Source organism: Mustela erminea, chromosome 4 (assembly GCF_009829155.1).
Source record: "Mustela erminea isolate mMusErm1 chromosome 4, mMusErm1.Pri, whole genome shotgun sequence".
NCBI lineage: Eukaryota > Metazoa > Chordata > Mammalia > Carnivora > Mustelidae > Mustela > Mustela erminea.
This window is the reverse complement of record NC_045617.1, coordinates 85659687-85687587: the sequence shown is the minus strand read 5'-3', so window position 1 is coordinate 85687587 and position 27901 is coordinate 85659687. Positions and strand designations below refer to the sequence as shown.

The 27901-nt window shown below is 36.6% G+C and overlaps 1 protein-coding gene across 6 annotated transcripts in view; it reads right to left on the bottom strand.

The window, feature by feature from the left end:
• Nucleotides 1-27901, bottom strand: part of DNAH8 (dynein axonemal heavy chain 8) — a 342799-nt gene that overhangs the window by 221170 nt on the left and 93728 nt on the right. For all 6 annotated transcript variants that reach the window (XM_032339820.1, XM_032339819.1, XM_032339821.1 and 3 more), the window contains 7 exons: nt 26117-26223; nt 18080-18155; nt 16923-17118; nt 8249-8445; nt 7533-7659; nt 5352-5587; nt 3100-3204 (listed from right to left, as the gene is read on the bottom strand). In XM_032339820.1, coding sequence (XP_032195711.1) covers nt 3100-3204; nt 5352-5587; nt 7533-7659; nt 8249-8445; nt 16923-17118; nt 18080-18155; nt 26117-26223 — 1044 coding nt within the window. The remainder of the gene's footprint in view (nt 1-3099; nt 3205-5351; nt 5588-7532; nt 7660-8248; nt 8446-16922; nt 17119-18079; nt 18156-26116; nt 26224-27901) is intronic.

Here is a 27901-nt window from a genome sequence, read left to right as displayed (position 1 = left end):
ACTAAAAGTGGGATCTCAAAGAGATATCTGCACTTTACAATAGCCAATATCTGCATTCTTCACAATACCCAAAAGATGGAAGAGACACAAGTGTCCACTGATAGACGAACAAATAAACAAAATGTGGCTTATACATGTAATGGAATATTAGTCAGTCTTGAAAAGGAAAAAATCTGTCACCTGGTACAGCATGGATGAAACTTCAGGACATTATGCTAACTCAAATAAGCCAGTCACAAGAAGACAAATATTATATAATTCTACTTATATAAGGTACCAAAAACAGTCAAATTTATAGAGGCAGAAGCAGAATGGCAATTGCCAGAGACTGGGGAAAGAGAGAAATAGGGAGTTATTTCATGGATATAGAGTTTCAATTTTGCAAGATCAAAAATTTCTGGAGATTGGTTGCACAACAATGTGAATAACACTACTGAATTGTACACTTAAAAATAGTTAAGATGAGAGGTGCCTGAATGGTGCTGTCAGTTAAGCAACTGACTCCTAATTTCACTTCAGGTTGTGATTTCTGGGTCCTGAGATGGAGGCCTGCGCCTGGCTCCATGCTCTTAAGCTCTGCTTAAGTCTCTCTCTCCCTCTCCTTCTTTCCCTTTCCCTGCTCACCTGTGCACACACTCTCTTTCTAAAAAAGTAAATAAATCTTTTTAAAAATAGTTAAAATGACAAATGCTATGTATGTTTTACCATAATTAAAAAACAAACAAACAAACAAACACAAAGTTACAATAATCAAGCCAGTAAGTTCCTGGCATAGGGTTAGACATATGAATCAACAGAATAGAATTGAGAGGCCAAAAATAACTCTCTACATTTATGGTCAATTGATTTTCGATAAGGGAGCCAAACAGTTTGTTGGTGAATGGATGGTTTTTTTCCACAAATGGTGCTGAGACAACTGGATATGCACATGTCTTTTTTGGATGAAGTTGGACCCCTAAATCACACCATACAAAAAAAAATTTATCAGAAATCTAAATGTAAGAGCTAAAATTATAAAACTGATATAAGAAAACATAGTAGTAAATCTTCATGACCCTGGATTAGGCAACCATGTTCTAGATATGATACTAAGTCACAAGCGACAAAAGAAAAAAAAAGGTAAACTGGACTTCATTAAAATTTTAAAAATTTGCATTTCAAATTCAGAAGCAGAAAGCAGAATGGTGGTTACGAGGGACTTGGGGGGAGGGAGAATGTAGAGTTACAGTTTATTAGACATGAAATACCAGATTTGTAAGATGAAAGGAGTTACAGGGATGTAACTCCAACAATGTTAATGTCTTTAATAACACTGAACTGCATACTTAAAAAATTATTAAGATGGTAAATTTTATATTTATTTTAAAACAGTAAAAATATGAAAAAGAAAAGAAAAACACCATCAAGAAACTAAAAAGATGTCTTCTTTATGCATTCATCAGTTGATGGACACTTGAGCTGTTTCTATAATTTGGCTGTTGTAGATCATGCAACTATAAACATCACGGAGCATCTATCCCTTTGAATCAGTATTTTTGTGTTCTTTGGATAAATACCTAGTAGTGCCATTGCTGAATCATAGGACAGTTTCTATTTTCAACTTTTTGAGAAACGTCTACACTGCCTTCCACAGTGGCTGCACCAGTTTCCATTCCCGCCAACAGTGCAAGACCGTTCTCCTTTTTCCACAGCCTCACCAATACTTCTTGTTTCTTGTGTTGTTGATTTTATCAATTCTGACAGGTGTGAGGTGATATGAGAGTTTTGATTTGCATTTCCCTGAAGACTAGTGATGTTGAGTATCTTTTTATGCGTCTGTTGGTCATCTGTATGTCTTCTTTGGACAAATGTCTATTCATGACTTCTAAACATTTTTTAATGGGATAATTCATTTTGGGATGCTGAGTTTTATAAGATCTTTATACATTTTGGATGCTAATCCTTCATCAGATATGCATCAGCAAATACCTTCTCCCATTCCAAAGGTTGCCTTTTAGTTTTGTTGATTGTTTCCTTTGTTGTAAAGCTTTTTATTTTGATGTGGTATATATATACACCATAGAAAATTACTCAACCATAAAAAAGAACGAAGTCTTGCCATCTGCAACATGGATGTATTATGCTAAGCAAAGTAAGTCAATCAGAGCAAGACAAATACCATAGGATTCATATGTAGAATTTAAGAAGCAAAACAAATGAAAAAAGGGAAAAATGAGAGTGAGGCAAACCAAGAAACAGACTCTTAACGACAGAGAACAAACTGATGGCTACCAGAGCAGAGGTGGGTGAGGGATGGGTTAAATAGGTGATGGGGATTAAGGAGTACACCTGTTGTGATGATCACCAGGTGTTGTAGGGAGGTGTTAGATCACCATATTATATACCTGAAACTAATATTATACCATTAAATGGAATTCAAATAAAAACTTGAAAAAAATGGAAAAGACAATCCACAGAATGAGAGAAGATATCTACAAATTCTTTCATATGGGATATCCAAATATTCAAAATACATAATGAACTCATACAACTCAAAAATAAAAAGACAACCCATTTGTTAAAAACTTAAGGATTTAAATTCACATTTTTCCAAACAAGATGGATGAATGGCCAATAAGAACATGAAAAGATGTTCAACATCATTAGCCATTAGGAGAATGAAGCAGTGGTACAGAGGACAACATGGATAAACATTTTAAGTTTATGCTAAATGAAAGAAGCCAATCACAAAAGGCTACATATTGTATGAGTCCATCTATATTATGTGTCCCGAAAAAACAGATCCATAGAGATGGAAAAAGTAGATTCATGGCTGCCAGTAACTAGGGAAAGAGAGAGAAGATGGGGTGGCTGCTCATGGGTATGGGGTTTTTCTCAGGAAGATGAAAGTGTTCTAAAATTAGATAATTACAGTGGTTGTGCAACTCTATGAATATATGAAAAATCACTGAACTGTATACTTTGAAATGGTAAATTTTATGGTATGTAAATTATATTTCAATAAGGCTAATAAAACAATAATATTAAAGCTTTAAAATGTATAAAACTTTTTTCTAGAGATGGTAACTTATAAAAAATAAGAATTAAGTTTGTACTTACAGCTTTGCTCTGCAATTTGTTGAAAGAATATCTCAAGGTATCAACTGCTTCTGATTCTTCTTTGGTCACTTCAACTTCAAATCTATTTAAAATAGCATAGGCTTCCTGGAAAGTGAAAGAGAGTTCAGAAACATCATAAGAAAAGCAAATGCCAAATATTTAGATGCCTTCTAGAAATATATTCCTAGTCTTCCTATTCTTAGAAGAAGAGAGTATATTCTAGAAGAGTTAAACATACATACATATAAAGCACCTCTAGATTCTCCCTGATACCTGATATTGACTCTAGATCTTGGGTCCTGAAATCTATATTTAATAAGCACCTAGGTGATTCTGATGGAGATGCAGGCAGATCACACTGAAATACTATCTTAGTCGGGGCACCTGTGTGGCTCAGTTGGTTGAGCATCTGAACCTTGGTCTCAGCTCAGGTCTTGATCTCACAGTCATGAGTTCATTCCCCACACTGGGCTCCACAGTGGGCTGGAGCTTAAATTAAAAAAAAACAAAAGAAAAGAAAGAAATACTAGCCTAGAAAATATCTCTAGGATCATTTTCTCCTCTCTCCTCTTTGATCTTGTCCAACACCATGCAAAATATCTTCTCATTACTCTATTAAAATATGCACTGGCTATATAAAGAACAGAATGAAACAATGATGTGGAGATACTCTGAAGAAAAGAAACTTGAATGGTCAAAGGGATGGACTGGCAACTGGATTTACTAAAAGAATTCATGCTTAAGAATAAGGTTTCTGGAGCACCTGGGTGACTCAGTGGGTCAAGCATTCAACTCTTAATTTTGGCTCATGTCATGATTACAAGGTCATGAGATTGAGCCCTACATCAGGCTCCACACTGGGCATGGAGCTTGCTTAAGATCCTCTCTCTTCCCCACCCTCTGCCCCTCTTCCACCACTCACACAAGTGCACTCATTCTCTTAAAAAAAAAAAAAAGTAATAAAATAAATTAAGGGTCTGATTTTTATTAACACCTTGAGCCAGGAATTTAAATATTAGTCATAATTAACTTGTGGTAGACAAAATAATGGTCCTCTCCAATGTTGTCCACATCCTAATCTCCAGAGCCTGTGAATATGTTACTTTACATGGCAAAAGGGACTTTGCAGAAACGATTATGTTTAAAAAAACTTGAGGGACGCCTGGGTGGCTCAGTTGGTTGGACGACTGCCTTCGGCTCAGGTCATGATCCTGGAGTCCCGGGATCGAGTCCCGCATCAGGCTCCCAGCTCCATGGGGAGTCTGCTTCTCTCTCTGACCTTCTCCTCGTTAATGCTCTCTCTCACTGTCTCTCTCTCAAGTAAATAAATAAAATCTTTAAAAAAAAAAAAACAAAAAACCTTGAGATGGGGAGATTGTCCTGGACAAACTGGGTGGACCCAGTGTAGTCACAAAGGTCCATATGAGGGAAAGAGGGAGGCAGGAGAGTAAAGCCAGAGAAGATGTAAAAACTGAAGCAAGGGCAGAAGTGATGCCACTGCTAGAAGGAGCTGTGAGCCAAGGAATGCAGGTGGCTTGTAGAAGCTAGAAGAGAAGCTAAAAAGCAAGGAATGGACTCTCTCCTAAAGCCTCCAGAAAGAATACAGCCCTTCTGACATCTTGATTCTAACTCCGTATAATCCATTTTCAGACTTACGATCTGTAGAACTGTGAAATCATACCTTTATGTTGTTTTAAGCCATTAAGTTTATGGAAATTTGTTATAGCCAGAGTAGGAAACTAATATATTACTCCACCCTAAAAACATCTCTGGTTGATGTTAGTTCCAACAGACTACATTGAGCCTAAGGACTCTTCCCACCATGCTGCCCTCAGCATGCCTTTGGTCATGAATGAGACCTAAAAGCAGTTTCTAAAGAAAGTCAAATATATTTGGGGAACTTGCCTAGAATGTTGGGATTGACATGGACAACACCAGCATTCATTCTTGTAAAATGTTGGTGTTAGCCTAAAAAACTGAACACGGTCTAGACCAGTTCAGCATTATCAATATTTTAATTAATATTTTATGAATATATTTGTATTATATATTAGTATTTAATTAATATTTTCCTTTGTATACTGTTCACTGTTGGTAATTTTCAAAACCCCTCCAAAGACACCAAATCAGAAAGGAGAAACTGGCAGACTGTGCCATAAAACAGATGAAGAAAGGATGTTAACAGAATCAATTTTTTAGTGTTATCTCTTTAAAAAAAAAATTCAAGAAAGAAAAATGTGATCATTTCTTACTTCAATTGGTCCCAAAGTCATGTCCATTTGAATTTCATTATCACGGATACATGATAAGGCTTCCATTGCAAACCTGACATCATCTAAATCACGAATAGGTCTAGATAACTTTTTCAAGTATTCATTGATAAATGCTATCATGTCTGACATTTTCTTTTTGTATTCTTCATTCAAGTAGCGACAGAGTAACATCTTCCATGCCTTAGCCTCAATTGATAAGGCCAATTTCATTGGCTCTGGGGAAGAGGAAGAATGATCAGAATGGAATACAAATGACATTCTGAAACTATTTCCTTCTTGTCTAATCTGAGCATCTCTAACTGCACCGTCCTACTCGATGATCCCAGCTCCAACTAGTCAACTCTATCTTATCAATCCTTACACATTCCTCTTTTCTTCTCTTAGTATCCCTTGACCCCCCAGGCCTGCCGCACTTGAAACATGACTGCTCCCCGCCAACTTCCAACAGTTAGACCAGGGAGCTGAGGTAACATACAGCCAGTTTGTTGGTTGCGACTGAGAGATCCTCTCATGAGGTGTGCACCTCATGGGCCTGCCTTGTCCTTTTCTTCAGTTCCCAAGCATTCAGCCCATCTCCCCCCTTCTTTAGAACCGTTGCTGCCTATTCCATTTCTGAGTTCTCTCTCTCTAAAATCGAGCCCCCAGTCAACTCTCACACTGAGCTGGAGTTGATTTTTGTATGAGGAATCACAGTGCTAACCACTATGAGAAAACAAATAGGCAATTTAAATAATAGTAATAATAACAGGTAAACTCTTTTTTCAAAAGTCTATACTTCTTGGAATTACTGCCCCTGAAGCATAGCTTCTGATTTCTAACTAAATATTCCCTTCAAGTATTTGTGATTCTTCCCCAAATTAAATCCCTTCTTTATAGATATAGTAACAGCATTTAAGGGGCAACTGGGTAACTCAGTCAGTTGAGCTGCCGACTCTTTATTTCAGCTCAGGTCATAATCTCATGGTGGTGGGATCAAGCCCGGCATCTGGCTCCTTGTTCAGTGGAGAGTCTGCTTGAGATTCTCTCTGTCCCTCTCTCTCTGCCCCCCCTCTGCCTCCCATGCTCTCTCTCTCTCTCTCTCAAATAAATAAACCTTTAAAAAACCAATAACAATATTTCATATTTATTGAACATCAACTATTTGCCAAGTAGTATGCTAAGTGTCCCATATAAAGCAGTTCATGTGGTGAGCTCTGTCATTACCACCAACAGAAAGAATGGGGTTAAAGAGGTTGGGGAACCTTAATAGTCAAATTTGAGAGCCACAGGTACCCTTATTCCTTAAGGATAGATCTGAAAATCTACTTAAGGCGAATAGTTGATGTTAAATAGGTCATTCAAATATCTTCTGAGAATAAAACCTCACAAACTTCTGACAAGAAAGTACCACTGTAACCATGGCAATTAGTAGCCACCATAACTCAGTTTTAAACACAATCTATAGACCAACTGACCTCAGGTCACATACTTCTGCCACCCAATCAGCATCAGTCCCTCCCTTCTGAATGTCAACCAATCAAAAAGAACATATGGATAAACCCGCCTCTGTGTGCCAACCAATCAACAACAACCTCACCTGGGTAAATATCTTTCCACAGATGGTATTAACCTATTTACACCCACAGTCCTGAAACCCCATGCTGCCCAGACACCTCATATGAGTATACTCTCCTGGGAACACCTGGGCCTGACCAGCATCACTCTCCCTTACTCTTGTAATCAGTAAAATCAGGTTGGGCTTTTTATTTCATATATTAATTGGCTGTCTTATCATCCTTTGATACTCTAATCCCAAGTGGATTAACATCTCAGGAAACCTCAAATTGTTTCATTCCTATCTCATGTATACAATTCCTTCCTCACAGTAACCTGAAAAAGAGTTTCACCTGTCACTTCGTTGTTTGACTGCCAGTTAAGGAATTGCATTGTACTTAGTATATTAAGCCACCCTGATATAATATTATATGCAAAGAATATATAATAATATATATGACACACATTGTATATATACATATATATAACATATATATGAACAATATTAGTGGTCCAGAAATATTTGATATTTATAAAATTGTACCAAGGTAGCTTCATAACTGTTTTCTAAATAAAGCAGCATTTCACGTGAAAATAAAGATACTATATATAATATTTTTTAAATACCTGTATGCATTTCAAGGGCTCCCACAAAAATAACAGGCTTCAACTCATCAATCTCCTGTTCAAAAGTAGCAAAGTGTAGAATCTCTGATCTGATTTCAGTCAGAGAGGGGTTGTTAGCCAAAAACTCCTGTAGTAAGGAAACAGTGTTTTCTTTAGCTTTTTGATAGTATAAATCTCACATTGCATTTTTTTGTTTTATTTTGTTTGCTTATATATTTTTCCACTCGTATGTGAGCCTAGTAGCTCAGTAAAGAGAGGGATGAGCCAGTAATATCAGAAGATGAGGTTATGTGAGGGAATGCCATAGTCTACCATGAATAACAATAACAATAATAATAATAGTAAGTTATTCATGTGTCCTTGGGTCTCTAACCAAAAAGACACTGTATCTGTGTAAGTGTGACAAAGACACTGTATCTATATAAGTGTGACACGCTCTCAAATACCCAGCCTCTGAATGTGTCTGGAACGTAATCGGTACTCAACTGTTTACGCAAATTAAACAAAATCTGCCTGAGCTTCATTCCTTTCAGTTGCCTCCGAGTGTCACTGAGAGAACTGCAGAAAATCAAGTATGTTAGGAGCTGGGCATTTACAGGTTCCTGACCTCTGCTCAGGAGTTCCTGTCATGGTCACTGACACTTTCCTGGTCCTCTGCCACCGGTTAGATATAAACAACCCAAACCCAGAATGTATCACAAGTAGCAGAGACAGACCTTCACTTTCACATCTCGATCCTCAGTCCAAAGCGTCTTATACTTTTGAAAGTCCTGCAAAGCTTCATGAGCCACCTTTCGCAGAGAATTCACAGAGGAAGAGAGGAGGAGAACCAACTTGGAAATATCCTTGTGCTCTGCTACCCCCGGATAAAAATTCTTCAGCTTCCTTGCAGGAATAATTTCTTCAAAAGATCCTGAAAACAGAAGTCAGATGTTTTTCTATGTAGATAATTTCTATATTCAACTTTAAATATTATCAATGTTAATATTTATAAACTTTTTTCAAGCTGTCATTTTTGAAAGACCCTCCAAGTAATTAGAACTATTCTCTTATGCCTTCATTTACTCTTATTAAACCACTGTGTCACATTCTGAGGCCTAGATTTCTTTAATGTGGGGAAACTCTTTTCAGAGAAGAGAAAGACACTGATGAACCCTCCCCCCCACCCGCCGCCAAATAAGTCCTCCAAGGAAAGATCAAAAGCGCTGGCATTGCTGCCCCACAGAAAAGCATGGTGGTTTAAATAGAGGCACTGTATTTATTATCTAAATAACTTTAGGCCCGTTTTTTAATCTTCATGAAAATACTTGTGAGGATTAAATGAGACAACATATGTTCATCTTAGCTCAACATCTGGTATATCTAGATCATGCTATCACTATTAACCACGACTTTAAACATCTCTTGGCAAAATCTGATCATGTCACTGCTTTGCTCAAAATTCTCAAGTATTCCCCATCCAACAGACTATACAGATATGTTTGGACCAAATAATACCTTGCTTTTTCAAAACAGTTGTGAACAATTAAAAAGCATGATCTTCCATGCAAAATGCCAGATCTCTAACTTCTCTTTTAAAAAGGTTTAATCTGGGGTGCCTGGGTGGCTCAGTCAGTTAAATATCTGCCTTTAGCTCAGGCCATGGTCCAGGGTCCTGGGATTGAGCCCCACATCTGGCTTCCTGCTCAGTGTGGAGCCTGCTACTCCCCCTGCTTATTATTGTGCTTTCTCTCTCTCCAGTTAATAAGTAAAAACTTAAAAAAAATTTTTTTTAATAAAAACATTTGATCTAGGGCATCTTGTTGGCTCAATTTGTTACGTGGTTTCAGCTCAGGTCATGATCTCAGGGTTGTGAGATCGAACCCCAAGTCAAGCCCTACCCTGGGCTCCATGATGGGTATGAAGTCTGCTTAAGATTCTCTCTATCCCTCCTCTCTCTTTTTCTCTCTCTCAAACAATTTTTTAAAAAGAAATAAAAATAAAAATGAAAAGCTTTAATCAGGTAGCACAGGACCCATGTTTCTGCATGGCAACAATTAGCCGAAGACGAGAAGCATCTCTTAAAAGAGGATTCCTGTTGAATTTGCCACAATCTTTTCTTAAGATCAGGTCACTCAATTGCTCTTTTGTCTTAATTTTAATCAAAATCAAAGCAAAAGAAACTACAAGGTATTGGCTTAATTAGCTAAGTAACTAATGTTGCAAGTACTGACAGTTCTATCCCTTTTACTACACAGAAGCATTCCACGGTGTAGCTCTACCTCATTTTGTTTGTCCACTGGCTGGCTTTTGGACATCTGGTTTGCTAGCAATTTGAAGCTATTAGAAATAGCTTCACCACATTTGGCGGTGAAAATTCATACCTTCACATGGACCAATGATTTCATTTATCTTGGGTAAATTCCTAGGGGTGGAATTCCTGAGCCAAATGGCAGAGTTATGTTCAGCTTTTTAAGGAAGCGACAAACCAGTTCCAAAGTGGCTGTACCTTTCTATATATTCCCTTCAGTAATGCATCAGAGTTCCAAGTTCTTTGTCAACAGTTATTATTGTAGATTTTTAAAATTTTTTATCTATTCCAGTAGGTGTGCATTGGTATATCATCATAGTTTTAACCTGCATTTCCCTAATAACTATTGATGCTGAGTATCTTTTCATGTGCTTTTTAGACATTCATGTATCCTCTTTGTTGAACTCACTTTTTGCCCATTTGGGAAGGGTGATGGTCTTCTTACTACTCAGTTTGAATTCTTTATATATATTCGGAATACAAGTACTTTATATCAAATGTATGAATTGCAAATATTTTCTCCAAATGTGTGGCTTCCCCTTTTAATTTTTTAAATGGTGTCTTTTGAAGAGCAAAAGTTTTTAAATTGGATGAAGTCCAATTGGTCTATTTTCTTTGTTATGGATCACATTTTTACTGTCTTTCCCGAGAAATTTTTATCTAACCCCAAATCCTAACTTCTTATATGATCTCTTCTGTAATTTTTATAGTTTCAGTTCTTCTTTTCTTTAAAAAAATTTTTTATTATGCTGTGTTAGTCACCATACAGTACATCATTAGTGTTTGATGTAGTGTTCCATGATTTATTTTTTGTCTAATAACACCCAGTGCTCCATGCAATACATGCCCTTCTTAATACCCATCACCAGACTAACTCATCCCCCACCCCTCTCCCCTCTAAAAGCTTTGTTATTGTTGACTTTGAGTTAATTTCTTTGAATATTGTGAGGTAAGATACCAACTCCATTTTTTTTTTTTTGTATATGTATGTCTAATTGTTCCAGCACTATGTGTTGAAGAGGCAATCCATTACCCCATTTTTTTGACTTGGTATCCTTTCAGAAAGTCAGTTGACTTTAAAGTTTATATCTGGGTTGCCTATCTGTCCCACTGAACTAAATGTCTCTTCTTAGGGCAACACTGTACTGTTTTGATTACTGAACTTTATAGTATGTTTTGAAATCAACTCATACAAGTACTCTAGCTTTACTATCTTTTTTCAAAATTATATTGACTATTATAGCTTCTTTGAATTTTCCTATTCCTTATTCAAGTTTTAGGATCAACTCAATTTCTGCAAAACCACTTTCTAGGATTTTGACGGAGTTTCCACTAAATCTATAGATTAATTTGGGAGAATTGCCATTTTAGCAGTAAGTACTGAGTATTCCAATCCATGAACATGGTGTACCTTTTAGCAACATTTTGTAGCTTCCAGTGTACAGGACTTAAAACTTCTGTTAAACTTATTCTTTGTGACATTATTGTAATGAAATTATTTTTTTAAATTTCATTTTCAGATTGTTCATTCCTAGTATTTAGAAATATAATCAAGCCTTTATATCAACTTTATATCCTGCATACTTGTTGAACTCATTTATTAGTTCTAATAGTTTTACATGTGTATATATTCCTGAGGATGTTTTTGCATCAACATTACATGATAATGTTATCTGTTAATAAAGCCAGTTTTGTCTCTTCCTTTCCAGTCTGTATATCTTAATTTCTTATTAAAGCCACTAGATCAGGGGCTCCTGGGTGGCTCAGCTGGTTAAGCAACTCCCTTCAGCTCAGGTCATGGTCCTAGAGTCCCGGGATTGAGTCCCCAGTCAGGCTCCCAGCTCCACGAGGAGACTCCTTCTCCCTTTGACCTTCTCCCCTCTCATGCTCCCTCTTACTGTCTCTCTGTCAAATAAATAAATAAAAATCTTTAAAGCCACTAGAACAAATGTCCAGTATAATGTATCAATATGGTAAAAGCTGGCATTCTTAACTTGTTTCTGATCTTATGGGAAAATAATTTATTCTTTCACCATTAAGTGGGATGTTGACTGTAAGTTTTTCATAGTTGTCCTTTATCAGGTTGAAGAAGTTTAATTCTGTCCCCAGATTGTTGAATATGTTTATCATGAAAGAGAGCTGGATTTTACCAAATCCTTTCTGTGTCTACTGAGGTGATCATGTGATTTTGTCCTTTATTCTGTTGTCAGGGTGTATATTATCATGTCAAACCAACCTTCTGGGATAATTCTCTTTTGGTCATAATAGATGCTCCTTTTTATGTGTTTCTGGATTCAGTTTGCTGATATTTTATTAAGGATCTCAGCACAGTCATTTAAATTTAAAAATCCTTTAAAGAATGTTTTTAAATATAAGGAAGTCAAACTTAGGGGTGCCTGGATGGCTCAGTCATTAAGCATCTGCCTTCAGTTCAGGTCCTGATCCCAGGGTCCTGGGATCCAGCCCCGCATCAGGCTCCCTGCTCAGTGAGAAGCCTGCTTCCCCCTCTCCCACTCTCCCTGCTTGTGTTCCCTCTCTCGCTGTGTCTCTCTCTGTCAAATAATAAATAAAAGCTTGGGGGAAAAAAAAGAAGTCAAACTTAAACATATTTTCTTCTATGGTTTGACTTTCATGTGTCTTAAGAATTTTTCCCTACTCTGGGGCGCCTGGGTGGCTCAGTGGGTTAAGCCTCTGCCTTTGGCTCAGGTCATGATCCCGGGGTCTTGGGATCGAGCCCCGCATCGGGCTCTCTGCTCAGCAGGGAGCCTGCTTCCCCCCGCCCCCCGCCTGCTTCTCTGCCTACTTGTGATTTCTGTCTGTCAAATAAATAAAATCTTAAAAAAAAAAAAGAATTTTTCCCTACTCTAATGTCATAAATATATTTGTTATATTTGACTCAAAAGAGTGTTATAGGAGATATATATATATATATGTGTATATTTATATGTTTAACAGTGCTATAAAATATAGAATAATGGGTTATGAATTTAAGATGCTTTTAAAATCTAATTTAAGGGGTGCCTGGGTGGCTCAGTCAGTTAAGTGGCTGCTTTCAGCTAAGGTCATGATCCCAATATCCTGGGATCAAGCCCTGAGTCCGGCTCCCTGCTCATCAAGGAGTCTGTTTCTCCCTCTCCCTCTGCCTCTCCTGCTGCTTGTCCTCTCTCTCAAAAGAATAAATAAATAAAAGCATATCATAAATAAATAAATAAATAGCACATTCTTTCTTCTTTGATTGGTAAGTCTACCTGTGTCATATATCTAATTTTCATATATGTAAGTATTGCTGTACCTCTGTCCTGATCCACTAGTCTATCAATTCTTGGACCACTCAAAATTTAGAAGCATTTATTTTGTTGTTTTAATTAGTCTGTCTTAATAGACACACTAGATTGTTTTAATTAGTCTATCATAATAACACTCCTTCCTATGTGTCAGGATAGGACCCCTTACCTTGTTTTCCTTCAATATTTTGAGATATTTTTGGCTCTTTACCCTTCCATATAATTTTACAGAAGAAAATGAAAATTAATTTAACAAATTGTATAAAAAATTCTGTTGTGATTTCATTGGAATTTTATCGAGTTATGTCGAGTTTGTAAATTAACTAACAAATGAAGTTCTTCATGTTGTGGATTTATTCCTATTTTTCATTATACCATTCCATAATAATTATTTTCTCCAAAAATGCTATACAAATATTTTTTACATTTATTTATTAACTACCTTAAGGTTTTGTGGCTATTGAAAAACCCATTTTTTCTATTACATTTTTCCCAGCTTTATTGAGATATAAGTGACATATAACTCTATTACATTTTAATTGAATTATTGACCATTATAGAAATACTTTTGTATGTTGGTCTTTTATACATTAACATTATTGAACTTATTAGTTCTAATAGACATCTCTAGATTCATGGGATTTCCTATGCATGATCTTTAAAGTAAGAACAACTTAGTTTTCCTTTCCAATTATCTCATTTTTTATTGCCTCATTTCTCCAATAAAATATTGAATAGAGGTGATGATAGCAGTCTTCTTTGTTTTATCCTTCAACTTAATGCGAAATAAATGCTACTAAATTTTTCCACAGATACCATTAGCAGAAAATCCTTCATATTGCTAGTGTGCTAAAAGAATGTGTATGGGGGCGCCTGGGTGGCTCAGTGGGTTAAAGCCTCTGCCTTCGGCTCAGGTCATGATCCCAGCATCCTGGGATCGAGCCCCACATCGGGCTCTCTACTCAGCAGGGAGCCTGCTTCCTCCTCTCTCTCTGCCTGCCTCTCTGCTTACTTGTAATCTCTGTCTGTCAAATAAATAAATAAAATCTTTTTTAAAAAAGAATATGACATATATAAAACATACTAAATTAGAAGGAAAATAATTTCAATGTACTCAGTACCCAGGTTAAGGGAAGAATGGTCATAATATATCAGTAGTCCCCTCTAGGTCCTCTTCAATCATATATTCATCCCTTACTCTCAGTGGTAACCAGGATCCTGAATTTTCATTGAAGATAAACCAACATGCTTATCTATAAATAATATATTGTTTAATTTTTTTTTAACTGAACACTAAGCACAAACCTAGTTGGAAAGAACATTAATCGCCCATATTAGAAGAAGGTTCTCAGAAAAAAAGAAGCTAAACGACTGTGTCCAGTCTGGCTTCAGCTTTCCTCCAAATTTACAAAAGCCCTTTGCGGAGAAGCCATGGGTTAGGATCATAGGTTAGTCCTATCACTTATGATCTGGAAAATAAAGGTCTCATCTTAATCAGAGCATCTGGCAGGGCTGTGTTTATGAGCCATGTAATGGAGTCCACAGCAGGAATATGGCCAGGGCAGTGGACCAATCTTTTTCCATTGTCATTTAAAAAAAATTTTTTAAAGATTTATTTATTTGAGAGAGAGAGACAGATAAAGAGGTGAGGGGCAGAGGGAGAAGGAGAGAACCGTTAAACAGAGTGCCCACTGAACACCAAGCCTGACACAGGGCTCGATCCCAGGACCCTGAGATCTTGACCTGAGCCAAAGGCAGAGGTTTAACTGACTGAGCCACCCGGGTGCCCCTGGACAAATTATTTAACATTTCTGAAAAAAAGGATGGCACTAATATTTCCTTTGCCTGCTATTTTATGTGCATACATAGACCCACTCGCATGCTTTTCCCCAGGCCTCCACGCCTCTGATTTTCAATGTTGCTCCTTCTAGGTCTTGAACAACCAGTCTAGCCACTCATCATTGTCCAAGAGTCATGTATATCTTTGCTTTAGGTCATTCACCTCTCCTTCAAAAGGATATACTGCTTGAAGCTCTGCCTACTGGGGTTAAGTACCCTCTTGCTGTCCTTAAGGGCCACTCCTTATAGTCTATAGTGCAATAGTCCATTTTCAACTCACACCAATATATCAAACCAACTCAACATAGACTGGGCCTGAGATTTTTCATCCTCCATTAGCTGGCTGTAGGGAATACCCCATGAGACCACAGATAGAATCAGAGCAGTGTTGGTGCAACGTAGAAAGGGTATATGGAGCCTGGGCCACCTGTTCATGTAACTTACATGGTATCTTACTGTTTTCAATTTACATTTTACTGGTTACCAATGGAGAGGATGTAGTTTTAGAAAAAAGTGTTTGACTTTTCTTTTAGGTTCATGTATAAATGAAATTACATGATATTTGTCTGTGTCTGGCTTATTTCATTCAGTATAATACCCTTCAGGTTCTCTTTGTTGTCACCAGAGGCAGGGTTTCATTCTTTTAAAGTTGAATAATATTCCGTTGTAAAAAAAAAAAAAAAAAAAAAAAAAAGCCAAACCCATAGTAACACAGAGTAACACAATGGTTACAAGAGGCTGAGGGGTGGAGGAAAGGGTACAAACTTTCAATTATAAGATGAGTAAGGTCCAGAGATTTAATGTACAACATGGTGACTACAGATACTACAATACCAATGTATTGTATACTTAAAATTTGCTAAGAGAGTAGATTTAAAATTATTTTACCATTCGCATACACCAAAAAAATGGTAACTGTGGGAGGTGATGGACATGTTAATTACTTTGAGGTAATCATATACATATATCAAAATATCACATTTGTATCCTAAATATATGCAATTTTTACTTCTCAGTAATTTGGCTTTCTACACAAAACTGTGCAAAAACATACATGAAACTTTGGGTCAGTACTGTATCACATTCATAATTACTTAAGGGAATAGCTTATATGTATTTTATGTACAAGGAACACAGGACTCAGAACTGTTAGGTATCATGCTCTGACAAACTAAGTTCATTGGACCAAATACAATGCTGAAAGTAGAATTAGTACTAAGCCTTATTATAATTTCTCTTTGAATCTAAGATTACGATAACAGAGCAGTGATATAGAAATCCTTGCTCACCTATGTCCAAACTCTGGATGAAAATGTCTGTCTGGACCTATACCTCTGGGACTAATAATACATTATATGTTTATTAAAAAATTTTAAAAATTTAAAAAAAGAAAATGTCTGTGTGTTATATTTATGATGGAGTATGGAAAACACTAATTTTTAAATTTTTAATGCAAAGTTAAACAAATAAACATGTAGAAATGACTTTAATCAGCCATAAAAAAGAATGGAACCTTGCCCTTTGCAACAACATGGCTGGAGAATAACCCTAGGGAGTACAATGCTAAGTCAGAGAAATAAGCCAGTCAGAGAAAGACAAATACCATATAATTTCACTCATGTGTGGAATTTAAGAAACAAAACAAATGAACAAAGGAAAAAAAGGACAAACCAAAAAGCAGATTCTTAACTACAGAGAGCAGATCATGACCAGAGGGGAGGTGAGGGTGGGGGACTGGGGGCAACAGGTGAAAGGGATCAAGTGTCTACTTATCGTGATGAGCACTGAGTGATCTATGGAAGCGCTGAATCACTATCTTATACACCTGAAGCTAATATAACACCATATGTTAGTTACACTAGAATTAAAATTTTAAAAATCTACATGCTGTCATACCCAGAAGAGTCCTAAAGACCATTGACTAGTTCTTACAACTCTAAGATTCTATTCATCTGAGATTTGTCTTAATGTTCTTACTCTCTTCCTTCTTCGCCAGTTTCGCTGCGTTTACAGGGGTCACATCAGGCGCAGTACGGCTGGGACTGGTGATGCCAGGCTTGATGTAACGGGTCTGCTGTTGCCCCCAGTGAGCCACTCCTCTGCTGACCTCCAAGGTGAGCTGGATCATCCGATTGATGGCTTGTTGAATGTCATCCAAACTAGGAATCATTACCTGTGGAGAGAAGAATTGGGCTCCTGGTACTGGCGCCAAGTACCACCCATCCCTCTGTTTCTCATCAGATCACTCCCCACTGGGTAGGAAAACCCCAGCTGGCCCAGTGGAAGGCTGCTCTGAGGAGAGGACTGTTAGAGGAGGATAGTCTGTGGATTTTCTCTATCCTGAGGTTTGCCCATTCTGTCATTTCCTGCAGGCTAAACAGGTCAAGAACAGTCCTTGTCATCCTTTCCCTGTGAGGGAAATTTCTGGATGCAGCCAGAAATTGTGGACTCTGTGTGGAGCCCAGGAAGCAAAGTGATTGAAGAAGCTATACCACCAAGGTTTTGACCTTGGTTCTTTGAAATGTGCCAAATAAGCCCAGAAGCTCTCCTCCGGGAGCCCAAACCATGTTGGTGTCAAAGGTGGGAGATGAGTCATGGATTGTTCCTGCCTTTCCTTATCCCATGGCACATCTCAAATTGGACCCCAGTCAGTCTGTGTGACCCGGAGGTCCAAATGCCAAGGGGCAGCTGGGATGGTGGTAGAAACACATGCCAGGAGAAGGCATAAGTGTCACTGTGCTCGGGTCATAGGCCCTTTCTTTCTTTCTCTTCTGCCATTCTTGGTTACCTCACGGTTATGTGTTGGGGGTTAGGGATCTGGACTTCTGAGGTGGACTGTTCAGATCATTTAATGCTTGAAGAAAGAAAAAGCAAGAATATTTTTAGAGTACTTGCTGACTGATGGCTGACTAGATGCTTAACTCCTCTTTTATGCCGTCAATACAGCAAGAACTATGCAGAGTAATTGTTTATAATAGATTAAAATAATGTTCTGCTTTTCATTAAATACTGGTGGAGCTAAAAAGACATAGAGCCAAGCAGTTATTCTAAATGTAAGCTCAGCTGTAGTGCTGTACTTCTTTAAAAACTATCAAAATATCATTGTATTCATGTGAATATTTAATTATACTTACCACATTCGGAATAGCTAGATGTACTTCAGTTTTTATAAAGGAAATAATATCTTCTGATCGCCTTCGTCCATAGTGGCTGGAAGAAGATGGACATTTAACTTATAAAACTTAACCTGAAATTTCATAAAAGCTTGTTTCTGCTACCATTTCCGATCCTAAAAATAAAGACCTTTTCAAAATACCAAATTACATGGGGAATATTACTTACAATGAAACCATACATTTCAGAGAACTAAGAAAACATAATGTTTTAATATTATTAGAAGGGAAATATTAGTCTCCCATACATTTTCTAGCATTTTAATGGTGCTCTCTCTCAGTAATAACCATTTAATATTGTTTATTAAAAGCACATCTCAGGGCCACCTGGGTGACTCAGTCAGTTAAACATCTGACTTTGGCTGTGATTATGATCCCAGGGTCCTGAAATTAAACCCCACATCAGGCTCCCTGTTCAGCTGGAATCTGCTTGCCCCTCTCCACCTTCTCCCTTCCACTGCTCCCCCCACCCACCCTGCTTGTGGGCTCTCTCTCTCTCTTGCTCTCTCTCTCAAATAAATAAATAAAATCTTTTTAAAAATTAATAAAAGCACATCCTGTTCTTGCCCTGTAACAGATGCCGGACAAGATCACCACCACCAACAACAAAATACCTTCATATATTTTGTATTTTTATATATACTCTTTTGCAAGATTACATAGGAGAATTCTGGTCAAAGCCCTCCAAAACTGTTTTTTTTTTTTTTTTTAATTTTGTTTGTTTGTTTTTGTTTTTCTTTTAGAGAGAGAAGTGCAGGGAAGAGGCAGAAAAAGAGACTATCTTAAGCTGGGCACGGAGCCTGACATGGGAATCGATCTCACCCCCCTGAGATCATAACCTGAGCCAAAATCAAGAGTCCAACACTTACCTGACCAAGCCACCCAGGCACCCCTATAATTGTTTTTTTAAACGACATATTCATGCTCAGACAGAAGTACATGCAGTCACACAAGTACAAATAACGAAGAACAAACATCAGAGCTGCAAACTAGTTTGGTTATCTCCATCTGCCTTGACCTCTGTCCCCATCCCAGACAAAATTATTAGCCATGTTTTACTGCTCTCCATAGCAAGAAATGCTGTCCGCTTGATTCACAATTTCATTCTCTCACACTCTACAAATACCATTTTGTTGGCTCCTTTGTTTCTACTTTCAAAGGAGGGTTCTGCCCTTAGTCTAGTTTTCTAAGTAACACCCTGTTGTTTGGATGCTTACAGGGCTTTCCCTTTGATTCTGGAAATCCACAAATTTTATGACCAGGAGTAGGTGATTTTTCCCTTGAATCCTCCCAGGTACACAGAGAATCTTTCGAAGATGATAAAATAGGTCTCTTCTTAAGATCAATGTGTAAGTTTCACATGCTGGGCAATTACTGAAAAACTACACCTGTATTTATATGCAAGCAGATGGGGGTAGGGGGTGTCATAAGAAACACAAAGCCTCCAACGTGAAGACTCACTTTAGGATGCAGGACCATTTGTTCCCAGAAAAACTTATTATATAGCAAGGAAGTCTTTGAACCAAAAGCAAGCAAATAAAGGGGGAAAACCTCTAATTCATAGTCTCATTGTGAAATTCAAGATGCAGAAATAAGACAAGTGTAAACTGTATTTAAAAGGGCAGAATCCCAGAGCAAGAAAGAGTTTTATAAAGTATAAACATGTGAAGCAACAGAGGCCATGAACAGCACACTAGATCATTCAGTAACTTACAAAGAGATAGATACTATTTAAAGATAAGGTAATAGTTTTCCATCTTTTTGTGTTTTTCTCAATTTCTTTCATGTATATACACTTATGTATATAGACATAAAGTATAGATCCTTTATGTCTTTATTGAGGTTTATTCCTAGGTATATTATGGTTTTTGTTGCTATTGTGGATGGAACTGATTCCTTAATTTCTTTTTCTACAGTTACATTGTTAGATTTCTGTACATTTCTATATAGAAAAGCAACTGATTTCTATGCATTGGTTTTGTATCCTGCCATATTGCTGAATTGCTGTATGAGTTCTAGTAATTTGGGGGTGGAGTCTTTTGGATTTGCCACATAAAGTATCATGTCATCTGCAAAGAGAAAGAGTTTGAGTTCTTCTTTGCCAATTTGCCTTTCATTTCTTTCTGTTGTCTGATTGCTGAAGCTAGGACTTCTAGTACTATGTTGAATAATGGTGGTAAGAGTGGGCATCCCTGTCATGTTCCTGATCCATGGATAATGATATTCACTCTGGGCTTTTCATAGATGGTTTTTATGATATTGAGGAATATTCCTTCTATCTCTATATTCTGGAGAGTTTTAATCAGGAGTGGAACTTGTATTTTGTCAAATGCTTTTTCTGCATCAATTGAGAGGATCATATGGTTCTTATCTTTTCTTTTATTGATGTGGATTGGAAGAATAAACACTGTTAAAATGTCTATCTTCCCCAGAGATATTTACACTTTCAAAGCCATCCCTATTAAAATACCGTTGGGAAAAAAACAAAAAACAAAAAACATTAGCATTTTTCAAAGAGCTGGAACAAAAATATCCTAAAATTTGTATGGAACCAGAAAAGATCCCTAATGACCAAGGGAAAGATGAAAGAGAAAAACAAAGCTGGGGGCCTCACATTGTCTGACTTCAAGCTACATTACAAAGCTGCGATCACCAAGACAGCATGGTACTGGCACAAAAACAGATATATAGACCAATAGAACAGAACAGAGACTCCAGAAATGGACCCTCAACTCTATGGTCAACCAATCTTTGACAAATCGGGAAAAAAATATCCAATGGAAAAAAGACAGTCTCTTCAGTAAGTGGTGCTGGGAAAATTGGACAGCTACATATAGAAGAATGAACCTGGACCATTCCCTTAAACCATACACAAAGATAAACTCAAAACAGATGAGAGATCTCAATGTGAGACAGAAATCTATCAAAATCCTAGAGGAGAACATAGGCAGTAGCCTCTTCAAAATCAGTCACAGTAATTTCTTTCAAGACATGTCTCCAAAGACAGGTGAAACAAAAGCAAAAATGAATTTTGGGGACTTCATCAAGTTAAAAAGCTTCTGCACAGTAAAGAAAACAGTTAGCAAAACAAAGAGGCAACCCACAGAATGGGAGAAGATATTTGCAAATGACATTACAGATAAAGGGGTGATATCCAAGATCTATAAAGAACTTACTTCTCAAACTCAACACTCAAAAAACTAATAACCCAGGCAAAAACTGGGCAGAAGGCATGAACAGACACTTCTCAAAAAAAAAAAAAAAAAAAAAAAAATACAAATGGCTAACAGACACATGAAAAAATGCTCAACATCACTAGCCATCAGGGATATATAAATCAAAACCACAATGAGATACCACCTTACACCAGTTAGAATGGCCAAAATTATTAGGACAGGAAACACAAATGTTGGCAAGGATGTGGAGAAAGGAGAACCTTCTTACACTATTGGTAGGAATGCAAGTTGATGCAGCCAGACTGGAAAACAGTATGGAGGTTCCTCAAGATGTTAAGAATAGAGCTACCCTATGACCCAACAATTGAACTACTGGGTATTTACCCCAAAAATAGAAACATAGTGGAAATAAGGGGCATGTGCACCCCAATGTTCATAGCAGCAATGTCCACAATAGCCAAACTATGGAAGGAACCGATATGCTCTTCAACAGATGAATGGATAAAGAAGATGTGGTCCATATAAAAAATGGAATATTATTCAGCCATTAGAAATGATGAATACCCACCATTTCCCTTGACACGGATGGAACCGGAGGGGATTATGTTAAGTCAAACAAAGAAAGACAATTATCATATGGTTTCATTCATATGTGGAACATAAGCAATAGCACAGAGACCATAAGGGAAGGGAAGGAAATCCAAAGGGGGAGAAATCAGAGAGGGAGATGAACCGTGAGACTATGGACACTGAAAAACAATCTGGAGGTTTCAGTGGGGAGTTGGGGAAGAGAGAAACAGGGTCAAGGGTATTGAGGAGGGCACATGCTACGATGAGCACTGAGTGTGACAGTTAACTAATGAATCATTGAACCCTGCTTCAATGACTAATTATGTACTATAATGGCTAACTAAACACAACAAAAAATAAAAACATAAAAAAATAAAGACGAAGTAAGAAAAAAGACAAATTTCTTTGTCTTTGTAATGTTCTTTGTAATGTTTATTGAATGCTTAACGTATGCCAGGCACTTTTCCAAACATTTTCCACGAATTACACATTCCACGCTCACATTAACTATGTAAGGCAGATCCTGTGATTATTTTTTGCATTTTGCAAATGAACAAGTACTAATTGAGATATTTAAGATGCAATTGATGAGATCATCTTTAGACTAGAAAGAGAAATACTTGCTCATAACGTAGCCCAGAAAGGCAAAAAGCCAAAACATATAACAGAGGAGTTAGGAGACAGGGAGGACAGACCAAAAGCCCCAAGATTTGAGATGACTGCATGTCCAGTGTGCCCAGGACAGTTCCAGATTAAATCTGTCCTAACATTTCACGGGCACCTGGGTGGCTCAGTGGGTTAAATCTGTCCTAACATTTCATCTGGATAGTGTCCCCTCACTCAAAAGAGTGTCCTGGTTGGAACAATTAATCATGTAGCTAATCTATTCAACATTCAGCTGCTAGGAGTTCTATCAGAAGAGAATGAAAGGAATGTCCCAGAAGAAATATCTGAAGAGGAAATTGCTGAGGATTTTCCAGGATGAGGAATGCTATACATCCTCGAATAGAAAGTGCACACTGAGAACAAAGCAGGACTAAGTAAAAACAAATCCACACAGGGAAAGAAAACTACAGAACATCAAGGATAAAAAATAATCTTCACTTGAACTTACTGTGAACTTCATATCAGCAACAACATAAGTAAGAAAAAAAATGAAATGCTTTCAAAATGCCAAGAGACAAACAAGAATTTTTTATCCAGCCTGTCATGAGAGTATAAGAGCAAAAAAAAAAAATAAATAAATAAATAAAAGAAATTTTCAGACTTAAAATGAAGAATAAGAGAGTTTACCCCTCATATACCGCGACTAAGGAACTACTGGGATACAAGAAATACAGAAGAATCTGGAGATTGTAATAAAATATGCCAGTATTCTTGTTTATAAAAAGGTAAAATGAAACTATCAAGGAGCAATAACAAGGTAGATACAGTTCAGTGAGTAAAGCATGCCAACGCCTTTGTAGTTAGAAATAAGACCAGAAAACTGAAAAACCATAGATTGTATTTTTTTTAAAAAACTGGAGAAAGACATACGTATTCTCAATTTAAGGATAACTACTTTAAAAACGGAAATATGGGAAGGAACATATTATCCATCCCAAAGATAACAGAGGTAATGAAATGAACCAAAGAAAACAGATGCTAAAAGAAGACACAAACTGAAATGGAAAAAATTAAGTACAGCTACATGAAAAAAATCACAAAAAATGTAAACAAGTCACACTCCATTTAAAAGTAGAGATAATCAGATTGAATAAAAATAATCAAGAATGGGTACCTGGGTTACTCAGTTGGTTAAGTGATTGCCTTTGGCTCAGGTCATAATCCTGGAGTCCCAGGATTAAGTCCCGGATCAGGGTCCCTGTTCCACAGGGAGTCTGCTTCTCCCACTAACCTCTCTCCTCTCATGCTCTCTCTCTCTCATTCATTCTCTCTCTCTCAAATAAATAAATAAAATCTTTAAAAAATAATCTTTTAAGAAATACAACAAAAACTGTACAGTTAGATTTAAACAAAGTCTTAAAAAGCAATATACCAAAAAAAAGCTGGTAAAGGAAAATTATTAACAGACTAAAAAGAATTTGAGGGGTGCCTGGTGGCTCAGTGGGTTAAAGCCTCTGCCTTCGGCTCAGGTCATGATCCCAGGGTCCTGGGATCAAGCCCCGCATCAGGCTCTCTGATTGGCAGGGAGCCTGCTTCCCTTCCTCTCTCTGCCTGCCTCTCTGCCTACTTGTGGTCTCTGTCAAATAAATAAATAAAATCTAAAAAAAAAAAAAGAATTTGAGGAGTTAGGATTAACAAACATAAAGGAATAAAATAAAAATTAAAAATACAGTGTTCTAAACAGATTTAGCTACTATGATTTTTTATACACCTTTAAGCATAGGCTTAAAGCACTTAAAACAAGAACTGACCAAAAGAGAAGGAAAATTTGTAAATTTGCCAATGTGTTCACAACACATTGGGAGATTATAACAGTGTGATTGATTTATTTAAATTAATTTAAATAAATTAAATTAAATTTATTTAAATCTTAATAATTAAATGATCAATATTAATAATAATTAATTTAAATAAATTTGGTTTGATTTTAATAAATTCATGAATAGTCAATGAATAAATCTAAGGAAAATGTGCAAGACTTTTACACAGACAAATATAAAACATCATTGAGAAATAGTAAAGAAGACTTAAATGGAGAGGTAATCCATAATTCTGAATGGAAGACTCAATACTGTAAGGATGCTAATCCTCCCAAGTTGATCTAGAGATTCAATGTCATTTAAATAACTCTCTTGGGGCTACTGGGAAGCTCAGTCAGTTAAGCACCTGCCTTTGGCTCAGGTCGTAATCTCAGGATCCCAGGATTCGAGCCCTAAATCAGGCTCTACCACAGCAGATAGTCTGTTTCTCTGTCTCCCTCTGTCCCTCTCCCTGCTTGTGCTCTCTCACCATCTCTCTCTCTCCTCCAAATAAATGAAGTCTTTAAATAAATAAATAAATCTCTCAAAGAGAAAAGTAATATTTTCAACAACTTTCATTTGCTCAATTAATTAACCATGTGAAAAAATATATTGATCTCCTACCTCATATTAAACACAAAAATCAATACCATGTGGATTAAATGCCTAAATATAAAAGACAATAGTAAAAAATTTTAGAAGACATTATGAGGTAAGGAATGATTTTTTTTCAAAGACATAAAATCCACAAGAAAAAGATCAATGAATTTGAATATTTTAAAGAAAATATTGATAAACTTGAATACTCTAAACTCAGTAAAAGATACCATAAAAAGAATGAAAAGAGAGGCACAGGAGGGAGAAGATATCTGCTATATTATCATCAACAAAGCAAAATACTGAAAACATCCATGAATAAGTCCAATCCAACAGAAAAATGGGCAAAAAAAGAAAGAAATGAAGGAAGGAAAAAAGGAAAGAAAGAGAAGCCACTTGAGATAAGAGAAAGAAAAGAACATAAATTTCAAGGGAAAGAAGGCACAAATGGCTCATAAACATGAAAACATGTTCAAGCTCTTTATTAACCAAGAAAATGATCATTTAAATCGCAGTGAGATACAACTTCACACCCCCTTGCTAGCAAGAATTTTTTAGTTTAACAATAACAACTGTGTGCAAGAATGAAGAACCCTGGGAACTCTCATGTTGGACATCACATGGTAAAGTGAGGTATGCACATACCTCAGGGCCAACACTTCCATTCGTAGCAAGTGTAGCAGGAAGACAGGTACAAAAATATTCATAGAGGCTTTATTCAGAATAGCTTGAACTGAAAACAACCCAAATGATCATCACCAGTAGAATAAACGGGTTGTGTATAATAAAGTATATCAACATAGATGAAACTCAAAAACACAATACTGAACACAGTTCAGATACAGGAAAAACTAAATGATACATTGATTAGGGATACAAACATATGGTAAGGTGTAAGGAAAACCAAGACAATAATCAACATGAATTGGATAGTGGTTACCTTTGGGTGAGCAGAGAAAGGACTGGTAAAGGGATTGATAATGTCCAATGTTCTTTGTCTTAGCCTGGGTGCCAGAAACATGGTTGTTCATTTGATCACTGTTCTTGAAGTATCACACACATATTTTCATACAGTCTTTTCATAAATGTGATATTTTAAATTTTAACATTTTTAAAGTAATAAAAATAAGAGGTACTATTAGTATTATGTTATGATAGTATTGCCAGACCTTAGCTTATTTTCTACTTGCCTTGAAACAAATATTCTTCTTTTCATTGTGTCCAAAGATAACCGTGTAGCTTTTTGAAGACTGTCTAGTAATTGATGAGAGAAAAAAGCATAAACCTCTTTACATTCCTGTAACAAAAAATCATATTGAGAGTTGGGTTCAAGATGGTGGCATAGCAAACATCCCCACCCACCAATGTATCAGAGCAGTAACAGACGTGTTCTACAGTCAGACTGAGTGCCAGGCCTACCCACCACTGAGAGAACGATGAACACAGTAAGGAGAACCTCAATAAAGAGAGAAAATACAAGAAAGTACTGAAGAGAGACACTTGGGTGACTCAGTCAGTTAACCATCTGCCTTTGGCTCAGGTCATGATGCCAGGGTCCAGGGATTGAGCCTCACATCAGTCTCCTTGCTCAGTAGAGAGCTTGCTTCCCCCTCTCCCTCTGCCTCCTTCTCCCTCTGCCTTCTTCTCCCCCTGCTCATGCTCTCTCTCTCAAATAAATAAATACAATCTTAAAAAAGAAAGAAAGAAAGAAAGAACCAAAGATAAGTTATAACTGAACTGAAAAATACACTAGAGGGGTTCAACAGCAGGCTGAGTGAAGTAAAAGGACAAAAATCAGTGAGCTGGAAGACAAAGTAATGGAACTCACCCAGACAAAGCAGCAAAATGAAAACAGAATTAAGAAAGTGAAAATATCTTAAGGGACCTTTAACATGAAGTAGTAAAAGTGCTCATAGGGAACCAAGAAAGAGAAAAGAGAGAGAAAAAGAGCCAGAAAAATGACTTAAAGAAATAAAGGCTAAAAACTTGCCTAGTCTGAAGAAGGAATCAGGCATCCACATGCACAAAACCCAGAGTTCCAACTAAGATAAATCCAAAGAGATCCACACCCAGACACATTGTAATTAAAATGATAAAATTTAAGGATAATTTAAGAGATAATCCTACAAGCGAGAAGAGAAAAACAATGTTTCACATACAAGGGGAAACCCCATAAGGCAATCAACAAATTTTTCAGCAGAAACTTTATAGGCCAGAAGGAAGTAGTATGGCACATTCAAAGTGCTGAAAGAGAAAAAAACAAAAACAAAACAAACAAACAAACAAAAAAACAAAAAAAAAACCCTTCCAAACAAGAATTCTCTATGTGGCAAGTGGCAAGATTATCATTTAAAATTTAAGGAAAGATTCATAGCTTTCCAGATAAGCAAAAACTAAAGAAGTCCATCACCTACACTGGCCCTAAAGAATTGTTAAAGGGATTTCTTTATGATAAAAAAATATTGGCACTAATTAATAATAACAAAACATATAAAAGTAAAACCTCACTGGAAAAAGTAAATATATGACAAAGGTAGTGAACCAATGACTTATAAAGCAAGCATGAAGGTTAAAAGATAAAAGTAGTAAAATTAGCTAAAATTTTAATAGTTAAAGGAAGTATAAAATAAAAAGATATAAAGTGTATCACCCAAATTATAAAAACTAGAGGTGGGGAAGAAAAAATAAAGTTTTAAAATGTTTAAATTGAGTTGCTATCAATTTAAAAAGACTACTATTTAAATGGGATATTTTATGTGACCCTCAGAGTAACCACAAAGTGAAAACTTTTACTTAATACACAGAAGAAAACAAGAAAGGAATCTAAACATAACAGTAAACAAAGTCATCAGATTACAAGAGAAGAAAGGAAAAAATAGAAAACAAAGATAGCCAGAAAGCAATGAACAAAATGGCAATAATTATATACTTATCAACAATTACTTGAAATGAAAAGGACTAAATTCTCCAAACAA